We start from the raw sequence: 22,867 nt of genomic DNA on the forward strand, positions 1-22,867 counted from the left end.
CCGCCACCACACACACACAAACACACACACACACACACACACACTCAGTCTTCTCCATTTCAGGAAAAGGTGGCTCCTGCCTTCCAAGTGCCAGACTACACAACCATGGCATCATCCTTGACTCCTTTTATTTTTCTTTTCTCTTCCACTTCATTAATAATCCTCAGAGAATCCTGTCAGCTCTACCTTCAAACTATATCCAGAAACCAACCACCTCTTCCCATTTCTCCTGCTACCATTCTGTTCCAAGCCATCATCATCTCTTGCATGAATTATTCAGTAACTTCCTAACTGATGTCCATAACTTTCCCAAAATAACAGCCAGACAGTACCTTTAAAATGTAGGTTAGATCATAACTCCCACAGCTTTCTTCTTACTCAGAGCAGAAATCTAGAATCCTTAAAACTTCCTACAAGGCCCCTATTACTACCTGTCCAACTTTATCTCCTTCTGTTCTTTTTCTTGCTCACGCAGTTGCAGCCCTGTGGCTTCTCCCCTATTGCTTAGCCATACTAATTCCACTCCCACCACAGGGCCATTGTATTTGCTGTTCCTCTGCCAGGAATGCTTTTCTATCAGATGACATCATAGCTTGGAGATCATTTCCTCACTTCTGTCAGGTCTTTACTGAAATATCATCTTATGCTTAAAGCTCTCCCTGGCCATGTGGAGAACTTCCCGCCTCAAAAAGAGGCCTATTGCTCTTCCCTGCTTTATTTTTCACCTTAGCACCTTTACTTCATATATTTTATGTATTTGTGCTGTATATTCTCTGAAACCTCCAATAAATTCTAAGTCCAGTGAAATCTGGATTTTTTTTTTTTATTCACTGCTGTGTTCCTAGTGAGTAGAATAGTGTCTGTCACATAATAAAAGGTTTTGAGTAAATGAATGAGCAAATGTGGGGGTGAATAAATACAGGAGTTACAAGACAGACCCAATCCTTGACCTCATGAAGCTGACAATCTCTAGATTAGTGAATGGAGTCCAGTTTATGAAATTCTGATGGAAAAAAAGAAGTGAGAGAGAGAGAAGGGAAAAAAAATCCAAAAAAGGCAGACACCAAAACTTCATGGGTTGCCTATATATAGAAGTGGGTCCAGTGAAGGAAAGCTGAGCCTCTGTTAAAAAAGAAAAAGAGGGAAATGAGAATAATGCAAATATTGGAAGCAGAGAGAAAGAAGGTTCAAGCAGTACGAGGACTATAAGTAGATGCTAACGGGAATAATCATCATCTCTATTAATAGTTAATATAAATCAAGATCCATGCAGAAATTTTTCCAGTTCCAACATTGGCTTCAGAAGGATGCAAAGCTAGAGGTATGCAGTGAGACAGGGCTGCTTATTGTGCACAACCCACAGGATGTAGGCACTTAAAAGGAATAATGCCTTTCTGTAAATGACAGCAGGAAACAAAAGAATAACCTGGTAACAATTTGACATTAGAAGCTTTGCTAAAGATAAAGAGGCCATAGTAGAGGAGCATTGTGGAGCAATCCTTTTTCGCTTGATTCGAAAGCCCTCAACCTGTGTCCCGTTCAGGTCAGCATTTATTCTGTGGGCGGACAGCCTTCATGGTCATGGCAGGTCTGAGACACCCATTGGTGGTTCTCATATCTTTGGTTTGACTTTAACTGGTTTTGTGAAAATTAAGTGTTTTTCTGTTTTGAATCCACAGGTTCCATTTTTTGGGCCTCTGTTTGATGGAGCCATAGTGAGTGGGAAGCTACTGCCAAGCCTCATATGTGCCACGTGCATCAACGCCAGCAGGGCCGTGAAGTGCCTCATCCCACTCTACCAGAGCTTGTATCTTTTTGCTTTAAATATGCAACTTATTAACTACCCCAGAACCCAGAATCCTGGCAGTTTTTCATCAGAGGTAAGTATTAACAACCGGGCTGAAGAGGGAAAACGGTTTTCAATTTTTGTTGAAATAACATAATATCATTTGTTAATTTTTATTAACTATAACAATTCCATGTTGCATTAAACTTAGAGGTGTTTTTTTTTCATAATTTAGTCACATCAGTTTGCACTAAGAAGCTGTGACTAAAGAGATGTTCATATGTATGTTCTCGGGTATTTCCTCAAGTTCAGTCTCCTCCTGCATCCACCCCCATTTGTTGCGGTCTGTTGTGAGGTCACTCAGAAGGCCTACCAGAAACCAACAGCAAATGAAATGACTCTAATAAATCAAAGAGTGTGGCAAGTGCCACCAGAGAGTACAAACAGCAGTCGAGGAGGAGGTCAGAGGCAAGAGAAGTCGCATTCCGGTTGGGAGGACAGGAAAAGGTGTCCTTAACCAAGTTGCATTTGAACTCATCAGTAGGAATAGCTAGAAATTCTTTTGTGATTTTCCCAAATCATTACTGTCACTTCTCTAATTCTTGATCTTCTCTAAAAACAGAAGAAATTTCACTTTTGTAATTTTTATCAAACGTTAATTGGCATGCTACCACTTTAAAATCCAGGCATCATCTCTGATTATAAGAAAAAGAAATTAAGGTGACTTCATAAAATTGTTGTAAAAGGCATCTAATCTCCTAATAAACCTTTGTTTCTAACTGGTATTGATAATGATTATAAACATACTGCATTTGACCTGGTTCTCTCTACTTCTCCCAACCTAACCATAAGTGATATGTCACTGGAGGTTGGAGGTGAGGGGTGAGTGAGAAATACCATGTGTGAATAGATACAATTTATGAAAAATACCTTACTTTAAAACCCTGGTCACTTTATTGACTGATATTCTGTTTTTAGATAAAAAAAAAATACATATGCCATGTGGCAACTTGGAATTATCATAGAAATTAGAAGTAGAAAAGAGCTATTAGGTCCCATCTGGTCCCTCCCCAGGGGCCAGGGTAGCATTATTCCCTTCAGCATGCTCCCTGATGCTTTGTTCAGGCTGGCGGTGCGTGTTTGGGAGATGGCATTCTTCGCAGTGATTTCAACAGCACTCTAGACTTAATCTCGTGGCTGGTATAGATTCAGCCTACAGCATGGAGTTTTTATTTCACGTGCCGTTGAAAAGAGGTTTTGGCAGAAATGAGAAAGCCGTGTTCTGCAATTGGTTTGTCAGTTTGCATGTCAACTAGGATGCGTGGGACACTCATCCATCAAATATGTTGAATCAAGGCAAGAAAATTATTTGCAAACAAAAATTCCGTTTTGTATATAAGTCCATTTTGACTTTTGTCACGTCACCTTCTCCACCTATCTAACTTCTCATTATAAAATACATGCTTGGTTATTTTGTTGAACATTGCAGATGAGGTTCTTGCCCTGTGCTTCACAGGAAAGACAAAGAAGCTCATGAAGTTCTGTAAAACAGCTAAATGGGAGGAAGGTGAATGTGGGGGAAAGTCCTCATCCGAGAGAGCATGTACACTGAGGTTAGAGGGATGAGAGAGAAGCTGTGTCCAGGCAGCAGGGAAGCATTTTGGCAGAGGACACTTAGCAAGTACAAGGTCAGAGTGTTTTCAAGTGGTAAATTTGTGGGGTTTTTTTTTAGGATTTTCTGCATGGTCAAGTCCATCAGGGTGCTTGTGACACATGTAAGAGCATGTTTTCAGCAGAGATGGTTTTCTGGGTGGTACCTGAGGAAGCCGAGCTTCCATAACCCTTTAATCTCATGGCCTGCCTTGCAAGTTCTGTTCTGAGTACAGCATCCAGGCTGCCTGAGCCAAGGGCCTCAGGTAGAGAGGAAGTGTAGGGGCCAGATACATGATCATGAGGGTAAACAACCAATGCTCTCCACTGTATTTATTGTGTCCGATGATTTGCCCAACGATGTTGTTCAATGGGCTAGGTGTATTAAATGCATTTTCAACTTACGATGGGTTTAAATTCCATTGTAAATCGAGGAACATCTGTACATGGAAGTAACACACTAAGGCTACATAGGGTTCCTTGGATATTCATGTGAAGTAAGACACCCTTATTTTTTTTCTGCATTCAAAGCAAGATCTGGTTCCAATGGAGAGTGTGGCCTCTCTGGGTAGGCAGGTCTCCTGCTTACTCAGCCATAGACAGTACCACACTTCCCAGGTGCTTTCTTTGGGTCATTCCAAGGTCACTCCAAACTCCAGGCATAACTGGTATTCTGTGCTCATAGGGCGAGGGCCAAGGAGCCGCAGACCACATACTATGTGTGTCTCCTCTGCCCATGTGTATGCTCCATTGTCTCATCAGACTTAAAGTGCAGAACACAAAACCAAAGGAGAAATTGTTAAGAATTTCCAGGTGGCAGCAGCAGAACATTAAACCAAGCAGGGCTTGTCATAAGCAGCTGCTCAGTCACAGGCCCATGAAGCCCTGTCTGGAGCCCATTCTGAACAGCCCCTTACCCACCACCACCCAGTGTGAGTTGGAGAACTCTGGATCTGGAGTTTATTAGATTTGATTCTCCTTCCTAAAGCTGACAGTATATCCCTTGGCAAAACTGTATTGATTTATGAACTAAGACCCTTTAAGGAATGAAGCAGCTTGTGTGCATGGCCCTAGAAGACACAGTTCATTTAAGAGAGCAAAAATCTGAGAAAGAATTACTATTACAGTTTCATTAGAATTAGGTATAGTATGGTATCGGCAAAGAAAGGGACATTTCTTTGTCAACACGGGACATTTATATGGACACTGCTGTGTCCTCGTTTTGTTTCTGATATTTAGATTGCAGTTGTTAAGTAGAACATTGCCAAACTGCTCATTTCATCAAAATGTCATTCGCTTTCTAGGTATCCAGATGACTGTTTTATGAGCAAAGGGCATGCTGTGTAGTTCAGATGTTCTGTAAATCCTTTGTACTGACCATGGAGAGCTAAACATTGAACCTGTTAATGAAGAGGCAGTGGTGTTAGTTTGCAGTAGCTGTTTGTTTCCAGCTAATGATGATGCTTAACTGCCTTGAATAGTGTCGGTTGACATTCAGTCTTACATTTAACTAGAAGTAGAAATGTGGGCAGTTCCATATCAATTTTGTTTAGTAATATTCAAGAAAATACAGCATTTCTTATTAAGCAGAGGACTGGGAGCATTGTTGGGATGGATATGCCTTTGTTTTTTGTAAATCTTAGGATCTTTTTGAGCAGTAAATCCAGCTTAGAACCTATATCAAAGGAGTTCTTATTTGATGTACCCTTGGCTAAATGATAAAAAAAATTAGAACAGTGTGGTGAAGGCTCATAGGAAACTGCGAAATACCATTGACTTACATGATCTAAAAATATTAACACAGTTGGAAAGTAGCCTTAGTCACAGTTCAGCCTAGTCCCTTTGTTCCCTCTGGGTTTTCTGGTAACTTCCTTGGCGGGCTAAATCCAATCTGTCCGGTGGAGCCTTCGTCCTGTGGCCACTGCTCTTCTGAGTGATGAGGGCCAACTCACCTGCCATCTGCTTTTCTATCCCTTGTGGGCAATCAGAGGGCCCGTGCCTGTGCCTCAGAGTGTTGTAAATGGGAAGCTTGCCACATGTCATGTTTACAGTTCCCAAGCCAACTAAAGATTCCAAAACCAAGCCATGGTCAGTTGATAAAAGTTTCCAAAAGCATTTGAGCCAGAGCTTTCATTCTCCTCCTCAGATAACTTATTTCAGGAAAAAGATTGCACACAATATGCATTGTGCCCATTCGGAGGAGTTCACCCTGAATCAGACAGATGGTGGCTTTTTAAAATAAACGTCCACTTCAACAGAACAATAGTCTCAATGGCACTTGCCATCTCTCCTCTCTGGAATGTCAGCATTTGACTGAGAGAACTGGGCTGCCTAAGAAAAAGTAATTTTGTACCTCATTCTTTCACATTCACATTTAGTTTCCTTTGCAATTAATAGATATATTTGATAATACCAGAACTTTTCTCTTACACTCATGACTTCCTAATATTGGTAAGTTTTGTTTCACTGTATACACCTTCAAAAATGGCCCTTCTCTCCTGTTTCTTTTATCTCCAGTGGGATCTTTGTTCTTTTTTCTGAGAAAACCTTTAATTTCCTCCATTTATCTCCATATACTTAAGAGAGGTATATGAAAATGAGGCAAGTGGTACTCTGTGTTGTATTTTGCCATGCAGAACCAGTTATGCCTTTGCCAACATTTCCTATGTCCCTTCCATGTGCCAGGCATTGTCCTAGCCACTAGGCATAGATGCTTCATACAGCAGAGTGTGGAAAACACACACACACACACACACACACACACACACTCACGATGGACGGGACGAAGGCATTGCAGGGGCAGTGGAAGGAGTTCAAAGAGTAAGTGAGGGCCTATCTCGGGCAGTGGCAGGGAGATGGATTGGATGCCTACATAAAGCAGGTAGACTAACTCAGTGTGGACCAGCTAGATTTGCTGGGGTGCAGAGGGTGATGAGAAGAGGATCAAGGACTTTGTGTAGCATCACACTGGAAGAGTAGGTTTGGGAGGAGGAGGTAAGAGAGAGAAGGGGGAGGAAAAGGAGAAAATAGCTTCTCAGAAAAGCAAGGAGAAAATGTAGCTCTACCTTCAGCAGAGTGGTCAAGCAAGACATAGGCTTCGGGGGGGGGGGGGGGGGGGGAGCACATGGCCGCTTCTAGCAGCCTCAAGTCTTTACCTAGAGCATTGGGTGTAATAGGACTTAGAACTGAATTACTTCAAGGAAAGAGGCAAACATAGTTCAGATAACAGCAACACCAAAAAGAAAGAAAGGATTGTAGTGCCTAAGAATGGAAAATGCACAGGAGAGGGCTGGGCTGAAGACCGGCAGCCAGAGTGGAGTGATACTCCACACAGGAGGCCTGCACAAGCTTCTCTAACCCACATTTCTACTAGTACAGAGGCCCAAAGACAAAGTATAGCGTAATAGAGATTTACACTGCTCCATGTTAGATCCAAGGTATGTTCTGCTAGGGCATCAGCATTTGAGAAATTCTTGACTCGCAAGCAGTCTCATTGCTCAGAAGACACAGGAAGCAAATGAGGGGAACCACTATTTTGGATACATTCCTTAGCGATTTAAAAGACTGGATTTGTGACTGTGGATGTTGCAGAAAATAATGAGTTTGCGCTTGAGATTGTGTAAGAACGGGAGAAAAACTCAAGTAGACCTGTGCCCAGTCATGGGGAAGCACATTTCAAAAAGTGGAGTTCAGAGGTAAAAATGGCATATCCCCATGCATGGGTTGAGGTTGTAAAGGGAATAAGAAATGAGGGATTTTTTAATTATAAAATTAAGACTATTTCTCTGAGAAAGAAGAAGGGAGGCATGTAAGAGCAGCCAGTGTGGTTGCATAGAGTGGACTGATGCCTTCGTATTCAAACCAGGGTTAAGAAAGGAGCTCCGCCCTGTGCTGACGGAGGTCGTCATTCTTAGCCCAATCCAAGTTGTCCTCTGTCTTCTTCACATGAGAAGGGGCAGCAAGTGTCTTAGTGTAGGAAGAAAAACTCCAATCACTGAAAACACATTAATCCTTTGCGGTCCAATGTTATTTTTGGAACCCAACCAGTCTGGTCCAAATTAATTGACGGGATTGAATGTTGAACTTTTTAATGTTCTTATTGCTCGACATTGGACCTGCTCCTAGCGCCTGGTCTGTCGAGTCAGCCTCGAGGTTGGACCGAAAAGGGTTAAGAATAAAAAAAGAATTGCCCCTGCAAGTAAGACCCAGCCTTCAAGGCCACATATGTCTGGTTTTAGAACTGTTTTATAATAGTCTCAGAATCACAAGAACTTTTTTTTTAGAAATCATGTCTTAAAAGGCTGCACCTAGTATTGAAAACAGGAAAATTTCCTCGTTTCAAAGGATTAAAGGGTGAATTTGGGGATGTTGCATGGATTCCTTGTAAAATTGTTAGACTAGGTTGTTAAATGGCATGTGATCCTTCAGAAAAGAATTAGTTCACAAATAAAATATCCCAAACACACTCATTCTCAGAGATTAGAGAAAACTTAAAAATATAAATTTTAATTTCAGTAAAACACAAGATAAAGTGTCATAATCATCTGGCAGATAGGAGAGAGAAATGTGGGCCCATGGGAGCTGGTGACTTCACAGTGGCCAAACCTAAAATGCGTTAATTCATGGATCACTCATTGACTGGGTCCCTTGTGTCTCTAGTAGTGTATGTACCATAGCTCAGCTCAACCCCTCTTCCATCCAACAAATTTATTATCAGCAACTTTCACGAAGATCTAGAATGCCTTAACTAATTTTATTCAGGCAATAGCAAAAATCAGAACTGTCACAGCAGATGAGCCTGCCACACCCAAACCCCCAAAGTGAGATTAGGAGGTAGGCTGCCATCCATGACCTGGGTTTGGGTAACCAGCTGTTAGTACAGGATGAGGGTGATGTGTATTTAGCAGCCACGGTGGAAAAGGTTGGAGGAGTTTGGCTGAGCACGGAGTTAAGATGAGAGAAGAGGGTGATGTGGTAGCCGAGTGTCCTGCATTGCCTGGACCACAGCACGAGGACTATGAGGTCTGGGTCACAGCAGCAAAGGCTTCAGGTCACATTGTGAAGATGTGGTGTGGCCACTTTGGGGCCACACTGTAAAAGAGACCTCGGCCGACCTGGAGCAAGCCCACAGAAATTGTGACCATTGCACCTCAGGTCTGGGGGAGGAGTTGTTTCAGGAGCCCAGGGGGCTTTTAAAGAGGAGGCGAGGCTCTAGAATATGACCAATGACCAGAGGAAACCAGGAAGCAGCTGTTAGCTCAATGTCAAAGCAAACATTCAAAACCCAGAGCCTACAAAACCTGCAGGCCGAATTCAGCCCCCAGATGGGCTTTGTTTGAACTGTGGTTAGCCTCCAACCTTACTCAAAAAATTGAGTTTATCAGTCACCTAAAAATTGGGAGATTTTGTATTTTAAAAATATGCATTCTGACTTTTCAAAGAATCAAAACCTTGACCGGCCGGGGCCTTCTTTACTGCTGACAGCAATTGGCCTCCTTACAGGCTGTGTGCTCTCCTGCTCCCCACAGCCCAGAGCCCACCCCTCCACGTCTCCCAGTGTTGAAGTTGGCATCAGGTGCCACCATCATGCCCCCAACCCCGCAGTTGGCCTCCCTCTGAAGGTTGGTGAGGGCTAGTAGGCCAAGCTGGTAAAACAGTGCCTGGCCAGGTGGGAGCCCAGTGAGTATCACCACGGTTATCATCACCTCACCAGCCTGGCCCCTGCAAAAGTTATTGAAGTCTAGCAATCTGTGCTGAAAGCAGGCCGACATCATGCTTGAGGGAGTATCAGTAACCATCCCAGCTTTCCTCCTGTCTCCGACTCTCCCATCTGCAGTAGGTGGTCATCCCTATCATCACCAGTCCTTTTCAGGGGTGTGCTCCTCCCCACTGTGGGCCTGTGGTATGGTGACCACCTCGTGATTTCCCTCTTGGCCACTCTGCTGCCCCCAACCACAGGCTCCCCTTTGGTCTCGCCTGTGACACAGACCCCTCACCCTCCTGCAGCCTTCTAAATTCTCCTTGCCAGACCGGCCTTCCTCTGTCCTCTTCTCCAGTAGACTGTGAGTTGCCCAACCAAGACATTGGTTCCGTTCTGTTGATATCCCTCTCACATAGACCTGCTATTACATTATGAGTGTGTGTGTGTGTGTGTGTGTGTGTGTGTGTGTGTGTGTGTAAGGACAGAGAAAGGGAGGGAGAGATAATTTGGTTAAAAAATTGTTTTTGAAAAACAATTAGAAGATAAAAGCAAAACATATTTTATAAAATTGCATTTTTCAGAATTGAAAGTCTTAATCACCCAATAAATATAGCTCTACAAATAGAATATGTATGTATGTATATATAAATATATTTTCTAAATCCTTTTAGTTCCATTTTTGAAGGTTAGTTTACTGCTGGCTCTTTAACACTTAGAATAGCGCTTTGCACATGTGGGTACTCAATATTCTTGGGTGAACTGCACTGGCAGAAATACATATTAGATAGTGGTATTCAGGAGAAAAAATAGAATTCTTACTGAAAATTACTGATTTTGTGTATATTTTCTTTATATTGAATGATATAGTATTTTATGCATATTACTTTTCTATTGCATGCTAAATAACAATCCTATCACCACCCCAAAAAGTCATTGAAGGATCTTTATGTGAAAATCCTGATGATTAGAATGGTGACTTTATATTTGATTTTGGAATTAATGGAATATGATTGAGAACCATGACAAGTAAGTGAAGGCTCTTCAATAATCCCATTTCCTTGGAGCAATAAATTTACTTAATTTTTGAAAGAGAGATTGAATCCAAACAGTGTTAAAGTCAGAAAACTTACAGACCAGTAGAAAGTGGGAAGGAAACCTAATGTTGCTATTAGAGCCATGGCCCCCAGGAAGGCGAGGAGTTCAGGGTAAGAAAGTAGGATCTGGAAAGGCCTTAAATAATGTTCTAAATCCTAGGAACGTAGTGGTAGGGGTTTTTCAAAATTCTTAATTGTATGTAAATTTTATACACGTAAATAAAACGCCTGCAATGCCTAAGGGAAGCTCTCCACATGTCGGAGACCTGGAGCAGGCTGGGCCTTGGCTGGGCATGCAAATACTGACAGCTGAAGTCACTTGTTGGAAAGTCCGCAAACTCTGGTTACAGCTGCATTTGTCAGTAGCTTTAAGGGAAGTGTAATCAGCCAGAGAGATTAATTTGCATCTCAATTAGAACTGAGTTGGGAGGAAGCACTAAGGTCTGATTGGGGAAGGTTGGGGAAGAAATCTCACCAAGCACAAAAGCCTCCCTGGCTCCGTCCTCCAGCTGAGTGGAGGACAATATCTGAGGCTTCGTTTCCATAGGGACGGGAAGCCTGCTGGGCCCCAGAAGAATCTCGGGTTTGCACCGTAATCATTTGGTCATGATGACACAAATTCCGCTGTTGTTCCCAAATACATATTGCTGGTAGAAAAGTGGAAGTGGTCATCATGTCAAAAGCATGCAAGAGGGAATTTGCTGACCCTACTTACCTTTTTTCTTGATGCTGCTAGGATTTCTAGGCATTTAACATTTATTCATGTTTGAATATTCAAAGAGCAAAAGGTCATTCCATAAATGACAATATTTCTTTAGCATTCAGATGGTTACTTTGGAAATGGCACAGCTTCAAGGGGAGCCATTATTCCGGATTCTCCCGTCTTCAGCAGTAAGAAAACAAGATCATGAATTTAAAAACGCAGGCAAGGAGGAAATGTGGAATCTCCTGGCCATGGAGCAGGGAAGAAATTCCGGCCAGTACAGGCCTCTTTAGAATCCTAACGAAAGTGAAAGAAAGGATCCTCGCCCTTAACTTTAAAAAGCAAAAAGTTGCATTCGTTTTAAATCTTTCCTTCAAATATCATCTATGGTCATTTTCACAGGCTATGATATTTACATCAGACAGAACCTTTGTTTTTGGAGAAGATATTCATATTCTCAAAATTCTGTGCCTGGGCCTACTGAGAGCTGAGACTGTCTGAGCATTTTCCATGCAGGTTATCCTGCCATAACCAGGAAGGGCATTTTTGGAGGAAGCCTTTTATTTCCAGTTTATTTTGTTCTCTCTTAGATAGTTAAGTCATTGGTTCCGGCTTCAAAGAAAGAAAACAAACCAGAAAGAGTGAGGAAACGCTGAATCCTATGTTACAAACTTAAAAAACTGAATTCTGGTTTTTTTTTGAATCAGGGTTTTTAATTTCTCTTCACATTCTGGAAAGGGGAAGGAACAAGTTTCCTAAGGAAAAGATCTTCCAGTGCCCACAGACTGAAATAACACATTGCAGCGAGACATCAGAACATCCTAATCCAACATTAATCAAATTTCAGTTTACTAATTATCAGCCCTATTCTGAAAGGAACATAATGCCATAAACAGCATCCGCAGAACATTTAGTAGACTCTGGGATTATCAGCAATATATTTGAAAGTAAGACTTTCTGTTATTCAAATCTCCGAAAAGAATAATACATGCCTTATTATGATAAGAGATTGTGCAAAGCCGAAGAAGGACAAAGCAGGCAAATCCGAATGGCGAGAGCCCTTCTGTGCTGTCTGCCTTCGTGTGCAGCAAGCTCCCAGCAGGCTTCGGAGCAGGAGTAATTTGCAACACATTCAAGTCAATTTTTTAATCAAAGTAGAATACGATTTTGGTTAATATGTGGGTGAGTACAACCCAAATGCCATCATGTCAGCCTTGAAAGGGTGTCCTTTCGGTTTACTCTGTGGAATTTAACCAGACTCTAAAGTGGGTACTTTGAAAGTTGTGCTTCAAATCTGTCTCTGAGGTCCTGTGCTTTGAACGCCTTTGACTTTATTCCCTGGGACTTCATAAAGACCACCGGGGCCAGGGTTGGGGGAGGAAGGAGGGAAGCTCTGAGGATCTGTGCCGATGCCCGCCCAGTCCCCTGTTGTCATCCCCGCTCCCCTCTCGCCCTGTTACTGCCCCCACCCTGGGGTTGGGTGTCCAGTGTGCAAACCACTAGGGCAGTGGTCGGCAAACTGCGGCTCGCGAGCCACATGCGGCTCTTTGGCCCCTTGAGTGTGGCTCTTCCACAAAATACCACATGCGGGCGCGCACGGGCAGTGCGATTGAAACTTCGAGTTTGCCGACCACGGCACTAGGGAGTCAAGATACATTTTAATGTTTTTGTGTATTTTGCACGTGCCTTTAACATAGCCAACTTGAGAAATGCACACTGCTTTAGTTTCCAACAATGGCATGTTTCCAAAACACCACAATATTTTAAACAGACACTTCCTTGGACAAGATGACCTTCTTGTCACTTTTATCAGCATCACAAAAAGGAAACAATACGATATCTAGTGGCTTATGCCATTTATCTTTCTCTAGCTTATTTCTTCTAATGCTTCATTTCAGTCTTCCTAATATGGTCTTAGGATGTAAAAGAGTACAAAATGTGTCCCTCTGCTATGTCTACTCATTTAACAGTACAAAGCTTTGGTCCTTAATCCGTCAATGATCAACGAAGGGGCTGCCTCCTAAAAGCTCGAGGTCTGCTCGTCAGGGAACAAGCCAGCCCTTAAGATGCCAACCCCTTTTGGTTCTCTCTTATTTGCCTATGAAGTGGATATAAGCATATCAGTGCACCCAGCATCCCGGCTTGGAGGCAGATGTGTGCCTGGAAGTGCAGTCTCATACCTCCACAAAGGGTAGGCGAGCTCGCTCGCTGATGGGATTCTGAATTTATAAGCAGAGTTCCAGAATTCCCCCAGGGCCTACTTTTCAAAGGCAAATTAGTATGTTTGCAACTTGATCCCCGGGCAACTTTTGACAGTTGTTCTAAGAATAATAAAACAGATGGACAGAATAGATTTTGGGGGTCTCCGTCCAAACTGCCATCCTCAGTGGAATTTAAAGGAGACAGGAGTTGATGGGGAGAGCTGCTGCTACTCACACTCTGCCTTTAGCATCCAAGAACCGTAACTTTCTCCCAGAAGATGATGAAAATTGTCGTCATGTTGTATCTTCCTGTTGAGAGTTCAGCTGGGCTGTGAGAAAATAAATAGCTTAAGTGTTTTCTTCATATATTTAAAACTAAATGTATTGAACTTAGTTAAATTGAATTTATACTCCCAAGAAACCAATTTTAATGTGAATATGAGAAAGAAATGCAAATTAGTTGTAAGTTTTAGGAGTATTTTCATAGGATTTTTTGACCCCTTTAAATAAAGGAAGACCTCTGTAGGATGGCTTAGCAACACTGTCTACTCATGAATTGGGGGAAATAGAACATATGCCTCTCCACCAGGATGAACATTCTCTGCCTGTAACGACATCATGCGCCTCACTTCTCTACGTCAGAAAACAGCACTTACATTGTCTGGATGAAGAAAACAGATATGTCTGTATTTATGTTCTATAATTTTATCAAACAAATTCATATGTATTTGTGCATAAACACTTCACATAAGCTCCAATTTTTGAAGAATTTCAAATTCTCTACGTGTTGATCTTAGCTCTTATCAGATTATGATGGGATGTGTTTTTCTTTTCATTTATTGGCTTCCTCTGAGATAAATCTCCATACTCTTTAATCATTCCTTTTGTCTGGATTCATTTGCCCCAAATTTCACACTTAGGCCAGGAAGATTAAATAAGGTAGCAGATCAGCTGTGCTTTTGGAGTTTGGGGGGCTGCTTGTTTGACTGTTGAGATATGTGTGCTGGGGGCTCCCCAATTTCCTTTGTGACTTTGTGGGGTAGACCATTGTTTAACTAAAATTCTTCTGATGATAACTCAGTAGGATAGTAAGCTTTTTTCTTTACTTTTTTTTTTTTTTTTTTTTGAGGAACATGAAAGCAATACCAAAGCTTTTTCTAGTTCTCCCATTAGGCGGTAACACTGACTGTAGCGATGGGCCCTTAGGGTGAAGGCTCCATTCTTGGGCATTTGCTTCCCTTCCCAGCAGCAGTTTTCCTGCATGTGCCAGATGAATTGTAAGGTGTGTCTTTTTATTGTGCTGCTCAAATCAGCAGGTGATTTGTGATGGCAGACCTTGGGTTTCAGTTTTCATTTAAATAATAACTAGTTCTGTGGCTTTTAACAAATATCTTTACCTCTGTCAGTGTCCCCGTAAAATTAGGATAGTAATCCCTCACAGCCTAATTATGGTAAGGATTTATGGAATGAAGTACACATACACTGAATGAATCCACAACACATAACCGAAATCCAGCTGCTTCGCGGAACCCCATGGTCCCCAGCCTGCGATGACACCTTGTGCTCTCGGCTCCTGGGCCAGCGTGGCAGTCTCCCCAGGTTTCCTGCTTCTCCCTGCTGCCCCTGGAAAACTCTCCAGCAGCCCGTTTTTCTTCTAAAATAGAAATCAGAGCATGTCACAGCTCAAAACCCTCCCGTCGCTTCCCATTCTCACCCACAGAAAAATCCAGCCTCCTTATAAGGACCCACAAACATATTCCAGCCCCAGAAACTACATGTGTCAGGAATGCTCTCATCTCCCACAGGCTGCAGAGCTGGCCCCTCCCCTTCCCTTAGGTTTCTGCTCAGAGGCTGCCCCTCGGAAGGTTTCTGCAACAGCAGGCCCGCACTCCCTCAGGTAGTCGCACCATGTTCTCCTCAGCATGAAGGTGGGAACATGGCTGTGTTCACTGCTCTATCCCCAGCGCCTAGAGCCCAGAATGAGACTGGCAGGAGGGTGCTCTCCATAAGAATAGAGTGAGGAATGAATGGATGATCCAGGAACAGACCGACGGGTGCATGTCATGGAGAAGAGGGTCTGGTGCCCCCCTCATTCTCCATAACCGGAAGTGCCTGCACCAGGCCCCCAGCGCAGGGCAAGCAGGATCCAGACTCTGCCTCACGTGCCCTGGCAACTCGCTTGGAGCAGCCATGCTTCCGTGTTCCTCCTTCAGCCAACACTGGCGTGGCCGGTGGAAGCACAGTAAGATGCAGAGATGAGTGGCCCTGTCCCCAGGAGGCCGCCCAGTCAATAGGGATTATACTGTGACGTAGGGTAGAACGCAACCCCTGCTCTATCGGTGGCCTGCCCAATGGGCATTTGTTGAATCATTAAAACGTAAGATACAAAAGAGAGAACCAGATGGCCATGGGAACTCTAAGGGAAAAGATTATTTCTGGTTGCATCTTCAAAGTGCTCTCATATTTTTGTGTATCTCTGATTAGTATCTCTTTATGTGTATATCATTACATCCACAGCTCAAAAGGCTGGGCATTTCACAATTTTGTTCATTTTGTTTTACAAAAAGATATTCATAGACTAATTACAATTGATTACATAAATGCCCGTGGCCTGTTCCATGGTGCTGAGACATTTGTTTCAGTGAGCAGCCTCCATCGGCATTTCAGTGGGGGCGGGGGGGAGGCGGGATTAGGCCTCGCTTACGGGGGGAGAGGGGAAGGACACCCACCTCGAACCACTCCCTACTTCCGTCTCCGGTCTTTTTTATATTTCATACCCCATCAGAAGACAAAAAGAGAACTTGCAAGCATGCCATTCAAACATGTATAATGATTTATTTTAAAGTATATACAGGTTCTACTATGTTAATATTATGACATAAAATGTACTCAACAGTGAGAATTTAAAAGGATGCGATAAAGATTAAACAATGATTGGAAGTATTTTATATTTACTAGTAAATTGTTTTGCTTTTACTGAGATACTGTGTTTGAGCGAGTGCAGTGGGGTCACGTGGGCTGCATTACTTTTATAATCTTGGTTTAATCATTCTGTGAAGCAGTGATTCTAAGGAGTCCCTCTGAACTCAGCTTATTTTTTTAAAAATATTTTTATTGCCGAAACCGGTTGGGCTCAGTGGATGGAGCGTCGGCCTGCGGACTGAAGGGTCCCGGGTTCGATTCCGGTCAAGGGCATGTACCTTGGTTGCGGGCACATCCCCAGTGGGGGATGTGCAGGAGGCAGCTGGTCGATGTTTCTCTCTCATCGATGTTTCTGACTCTCTATCTCTCTCCCTTCCTCTCTGTAGAAAATCAGTGAAATATATTTTTAAAAAAAATATTTTTATTGACTTCAGAGGGAAGGGAGAAGAGAGAGAGATACAGAAACATCAATGATGAGAGAAAATCATTGATCGGCTGCCTCCTGCACACCCCCTACTGGGGATCAAGCCCACAACCCGGGCATGTGCCCTTGTCCGGAATCAGCCTGGGACCCTTCAGTCTGCAGGCTGACACTTTATCCACTGAGGCAAACCGGCTAGGGCTGAACTCAGCTTATTTTGATACTTGGTGACATAGCTGGAAACGTGGCCTGGCAAAGATACACAGACCCACTAGGCAGAAGGTCTCTGTCTTTGCCTCTAAATTATGACACTGATGCACATTCTTAGCCACAATTTCTATGAAGGTTCTTGTTGACATTTGGCTAGAAGTTTCCATCTTCCCTGATGTGATATTAGTTGTTGCATTATTACATTTTTAAACAAATAGATTGGCAGTCTTTATTTGGAAGGTTAGAAACAGCTTATAAAATTCTGTTTACAAGTTTTTTGATGGTACAGACCTGAGAGCTTTGTGAAGACATATACCCATCTTTGACAATAAATTCCCATGTGAAGGCAGAATTTTAACCTTTCTATCCAGGTCTTCTGTCAATGGCTTGTTTCTTTCAAATAGCAGTTACTCCCTCACTCAGTGTCAATATGTCCCTTTTACTTTGGGGGAGCAGTACGATCTACTACACATAGTGTGTATGGCTAAGGATGCACTGCTGGTCTCCTGCTCTGCCCCCACCTCTGCTCCCAGTCTAATTCGGCGCCGCAGCCAGAGCCACCCTACGTAAATGGGGCCTGAACAAGTCACTGCTCTGCTCACACTCCCCAGGGCTCCACCTCACTCAGAGTCAAGGCCAGAGTCCTGCCAGGAAAGCCCGAGTGCTCCTTGCCCTCTGCCTAAAACATTGCTCCCAGGATATCCACTGGCTCACTCCCTCCCCTCCTCCCTGGGTTCTCCCCAGCATCCCTGGGAAAGTTCCCCCACACCTGCACCCACACTTCCCACCACCTCTCCTCTCGAGAGTGACACACCTACTGGTATACTATTTCTTTTCTCCACAGCCATACTGCTTTCTAAGTTAATTACTCGTTTTACTCATGTTGTTTCCCCCCTGCACGAGGGCAAGGATTTTTGTGTTTTATTCACTGATGCCTCCAATGGCCATAGTCAAACCACCAGGGCAGGAGGCCCCCTCTACCCCCCATGCTGGTGTTTTCCAGGTAGTACCAGCCCTGGATGTAGCCTCAACACCTGCCACAGAATAAACATTTGTTCAGTAAAGACCTGCTAATTAAATGGATACATTTAGCCCTGTCATCACAAGGGAAGGTCACCAAATTGAGAGCATGTGTCTTTCTATAAAAAGGAAAGGTAAGTAATTCATCTTTCTGTTCAAGAGCTTTTACTAGTATAAGAACTTTCCTACTGAGATGGAGGGCAAACCTTCCTGAGGTAGGAAAGATTTCATGGTCCTGACCTGCCTCAGTACAATGTAGGAAAGATGACACTATTTATAAGGGAATAGAATTCAGTCTGAAGGATCCCATCGCATTAGTACATCGCCATGTGGTGAAAGTGAATGAGGGAGTTACTGGCAGCCCCTGTGCCCTGTCTCACCCTCAGGACTGAGCCCGGCCTGGGGCACTCTGACAGATGGACAAGCCTCAGGCCATGTGTTAAATTTCAGTAAGCTTCATTTCATTCTTAACTTGAGATAAAGGTGAATAAATAAATATTAATAGAAACCCTAGAATTGTCTTCCACATCTCGCTTTGGAAACCCTTAGGTTAAAGTCTAAAGACTTTTGCAGAGGTTTTTCAAGGAGATGGTGGAGGGAGACTCTCACATGGTTCTGTGGGTTGACTGGGCTCAGCCAGGTGGTTCTCACCCAAGGTTTTCATATGTCTGGCACCTGGGCTGGCATAGCGGGGACAGCTGTGGGCTGCAGACATCTCATAGCAGAGTAACCTCACAGCAGCTGGACTGCATACAGGAAGGCTCAGGACTCCACGAGACCCAGGTGGGAGGTGCCATGTTTTCCCCAGAAGGTCCAGAACTGTTGGCCAAAGCAGGTTCCCAGGCAGCCCAGATTGAAAGGAGTCAGGCTGCTGAGGGGAGGAGGCTGCCCGTGTGAGGGCAAGGCCAGCAGGCAGGCCTGCCTCTCACTGATGGAGTGGTGCTGACCATGCTGGGCCAGGTGCACTCTCAGGCACCTGCACTCTCCAGGGGATAGCAAGCTCCTGGAAGGCTAAACCACATCTTATTCTTCTTTCAGTCTCCCATGTCCAACACTGTAAGCCAAGCATGTCAAACTCAAAGGCAAACACGGGCCAAATAAATAAGGTTTAAGTTTATGTGGGCTGCAAAAAAACAAAAGCTTCAATTTTCATAGAAACATTTATTTTGATAGAGACGAGCTGAATACAAATGGCTGAAATAAATGAGTAACCGTTAACATAAAATAATAAAACATTTTAATAAAAATTATTTTTTCTTGAACCTTAACTTACCAGACATTGAATAACTGCACAAATTAATAAGCATAATGCAAATAAACCTATTTTTCATGTTCTCCGAAAGCAAAATATTTCCTGTTAAGCACACTAGACAAGTCAGTACAAGACTAGTGACGTGGCAATCAGCTGCTAAAATATTTTCTGCTAGTATCAGTGGAAAGAAATGGTGCACCTGCGCATAAGGTGCGTAAGGGAAATGAATGCAACATGATTATAATAGTCAGTCATTAGTGAATGTTGTAGTTTGTTATTAATAATTACATATAACAGGATATTGTAAAAATTAAGTTACGAAATTTTTATTAAAAGGTTTCTTACATACCATTATATTGGTTGGGCCACAAAAATATTCATTGTAGGCTGCATGCGGCCCACGGGCTGTGAGTTTGACATGCTAGCTGTAAGCACTCAGTATTTGTTGAATTAAAATCTGAAATGTAAATATTTTAAGGAATTTCTAATTAGGGGAAAGGATACTCTAATACTATTTATTTAATTATACCACAAGATGTATATATCAATGCAGGCAGTGACTTATAATGAATACCAAAAAGAGATAACTTATTTTAAATAATGACCTCTTAATCCTAGGAATCTATCTCTATACTAATAAAAGGGTAATATGCTAATTAGACCTGGACAACCAGACATCTTCCAGACATCTGACTTCCTTCCGGACAAAGCCACTGTGGCGGTGGCCAAGGCAGAGATGGTTAGGGGCCATCAGGCCGGCAGGGGAGCAACCAGTTAGGGGTTAGATCAGGCCAGCGATGGGGAGCAACCAGTTAGGGGTTAGATCAGGCCAGCGATGGGGAGCAAGCAGTTAGGGGTTAGATCAGGCCAGCACGGGGGAGCAAGCAGTTAGGGTCAAGATCAGGCCAGCACGGGGGAGCAAGCAGTTAGGGTCAAGATCAGGCCAGCAGGGAAGGGCAGTTGGGGGTGATCAGGCCAGCAGGGGAGGGCAGTTGGGGGCAATCAGGCTGGCAGGGGAGCAGTTAGGGGTCAATCAGGCAGGCAGGCAGGCAGAGGCAGTTAGGGGCAATCAGGCATGCGAGCAGTTAGGAACCAGTGGTCCCGAATTGTGAGAGGGATGTCCGACTGTGGGATTGGGCATAAACCGGCAGTTGGAATCCCCCGAGGGGCCCCAGATTGGAGAGGGTTCAGGCCGGGCTGAGGGAGACCCCCCCCCCCCACACACACAAATTTCATGCACTGGGCCTCTAGTATATATATAAAAGCCTAAGTGACCAAACAACTGGTCCCTATGATGCACACTGACCACCAGGGAGCAGATGCTCAATGCAGGAGCTGTCCCCTGGTGGTCAGTGTGCTCCCACAATGGGAGCACCGCTCAGTCAAAAGCCAGGCTCACGGCTGGTGAGCACAGCTGCGGCAGCGGGAGCCTCTCTCCCGCCTCCTCGGCAGCAGTGGCAGGCGCAGCAGTGGCAGGCGCAGCAGGGCAGGGGTGAGCGGGAGCAGCACCCAGCCTCCGCTCAGGCTCCTCCCCAGCCGCCTGCTGCTTCCCACACTGCTACATCCCCCAAGGCGTCCCAGATTGCAAGAGGGCACAGGCCAGGCTGAGGGACCCCACCGGTGCAGGAATGGATGGGCCTTTAGTTTAATCATAAAAGCAATAAAATAGAATTCACTCTATTTTAATGTCCACGGAGACATACATTTAAAGGGTGCATTTTCATGGCTTGATTTTGGGGGCTCCTTTTTTTCTGTTTTAATTTGCTTTTATTAATCCTTTATTAGATGTTCTATTGCCTTCCAGAATCACGAATTTTGATGTGCCTCATCATTTTACTTGACATTTTGTATGGGTTTATGTCTTTGTGCCTGTGGAAGTTTGTCTTCACAAAAATCTTTTAAAAGTCGTTTATATCATTGAGATTTCTTAAGGAGAATGTCAGTTTGAGCCTATTTTAGAATATTCTGCTTTAAGGGGGTGCGAGGTTGTCTTTATAATAAGAGCTGTCCTCTGACTTTGACAAACTCTTCGGACATTAGAGGGACATTCTGGAAGATGTGTGCACACTGCTTTGACGGTTTTCTTGTCGTGGCCTCCGGCAGTTCTCTGTGGCAGTGGTCTGCCTGCCTTGGAGGAATCGTGAATGTCCTTCCCAGGCTTCTGTTGCCAGGTCTTTTGTTTTCTGTGTTTTGTGGGGGCGGGGGAAAGCTCAAGATTTCACACGGCACCCTTGGCTCCTCTGAGGGGTATGTGGCCAGCTAACATGAGAGGAGGTGACACCCACACTTCCACCCCTCCCGCCTCTCCATCTCTCTGTGCAGGGATGCATATCACAGTAACTCTCGCAGGTGGTGTGAAGGAGTGCTGACCCTCATTTGGAAGCACAGCTTCCCGCTGCAGTAGATCAATACCTGAGCTGTCTTTCTCCACCGCTTACCTTCCTTTCACACAGCGAGACCCTTCTGCGGGGAGCAATCGATAGCTCTAATCTGCCGCAGCCTGCAGCAAGTCACGTGAGGCCGGGCGCTTAGGTGACATTACAGGGGACCGTGGAGGCGCAGCTCTGTGACTCAGATTCATAGCACCCTTCCTCGGGGCACATTCCGTGTATAATGGCGGCTTCTTATCATCTCTTTCATGGATCACCATGCCTATGAAACTTGATTCAAGGAGATGAACTGCTTGAGGCGTGTGTGTGTGTGTGTGTGTGTGTGTGTGTGTGTCTTTTCTGTGAGTGTGAATTTCAGACACACATTTCCCTCCTTCCCAGCCTCAACCAGCTCTCTCTGTGCTGCTCCTGATCATGACAGCATCCTGGGCAGTTTTGTCTAGTCCTCAGCCTTGTGTGGCAATTACTTATATTCTAGGTATTTTTTAAGCATTTTTTAAAACTTTGAAATCCCAGTGACTAAAGACCATTCTTATTCTAGCAACTACTTTCCCACAAGAGATCGTTAGAAGATAATGAACACTGTATGTCACTTCCATGTTTGAGTGGCTGTGGCAAGTGATACTCAGGGATGAAGACCTGGCTCTCCCAGGACCACCAGTGCCCAGGAGCCTCTGCCCGCGAAGCAGCTCTGGGCCGTCCGCACCTCCCCCGTCAACAGGGTTGGAGTCAGAAAAAGCCTCTCCCAGGTCTTTGCCTGGCCTTCCAGCCTCATTTCCATATCTAGTTATCCTAAGTCTGTCTGAAATTCTGGATACAGCAGTAAATTAAGGCCTGGATGTAAAGAAAGCAAATACATGGGAAACAACACATTGGAGCCTGGCTTGACCCCTGTGCAGGCTCACTGTGCGGAGCGGACAGCCAGTGCAGAGAGGGCGGAGGGTCTCATGTGTGAGCCCAGCAGCTGCCAGTCAGAGAGGGGAACTAAGACTTCCTCAACAAGCAGTTTCCAAGTTAATCCAAGCTCGAATTGGCCAATGAATGCCACACTGTTTTACGCAAAGTTGCTTAGGTATTTATCACCATCTTCTTAAATTCAAGTTCTGGTGTGTAATCTTTATTTTCATCTTTATGGCCTTTTAAACTCTGTGCACTCATCTGCACTCCACAGGCGACTGCGTGCCTTCTATGTTTCAGAGAGTTCAGGTGTCACCTTTGGAGACGCCCTGAGTTGAACTTAGCTTTAGGAGAAATCAGAGGGGACAAGGTTGCCACTCAAGTACCAGGCAGTTATCTCATCACTAGAGGCCTGATGCAGGAAATTCGTGGAAGAGTAGGTCTTCCTTCCCATGGCTGCCGGCATCGGCTTCCCTCCGGCCGCCAGCAGGCACCCGGGACCCAGGCTTCCCTCACAGCCCCGGCTTCATCCAGAAAGTCGTCTGGAAGGATGTCCGGTCTAATTAGCATATTATGCTTTTATTATTATAGACTAGAGGCCCAGTGCACAAAAATTTGTG

The 22,867-nt window shown here is 44.2% G+C and overlaps 1 protein-coding gene across 4 annotated transcripts in view; it reads left to right on the forward strand.

Moving 5' to 3' along the window:
* The window catches only part of RALGAPA2 (Ral GTPase activating protein, alpha subunit 2 (catalytic)), a 274,630-nt gene that overhangs the window by 187,226 nt on the left and 64,537 nt on the right, over positions 1 to 22,867 (forward strand). For all 4 annotated transcript variants that reach the window (XM_005865977.2, XM_014539482.1, XM_014539483.1 and 1 more), the window contains one exon: positions 1,680 to 1,807. In XM_005865977.2, the coding sequence (XP_005866039.1) occupies positions 1,680 to 1,807 (128 nt within the window). The remainder of the gene's footprint in view (positions 1 to 1,679; positions 1,808 to 22,867) is intronic.

This window comes from Myotis brandtii, unplaced genomic scaffold (genome assembly GCF_000412655.1).
Source record: "Myotis brandtii unplaced genomic scaffold, ASM41265v1 scaffold217, whole genome shotgun sequence".
Classification (NCBI taxonomy): Eukaryota; Metazoa; Chordata; class Mammalia; order Chiroptera; family Vespertilionidae; genus Myotis; species Myotis brandtii.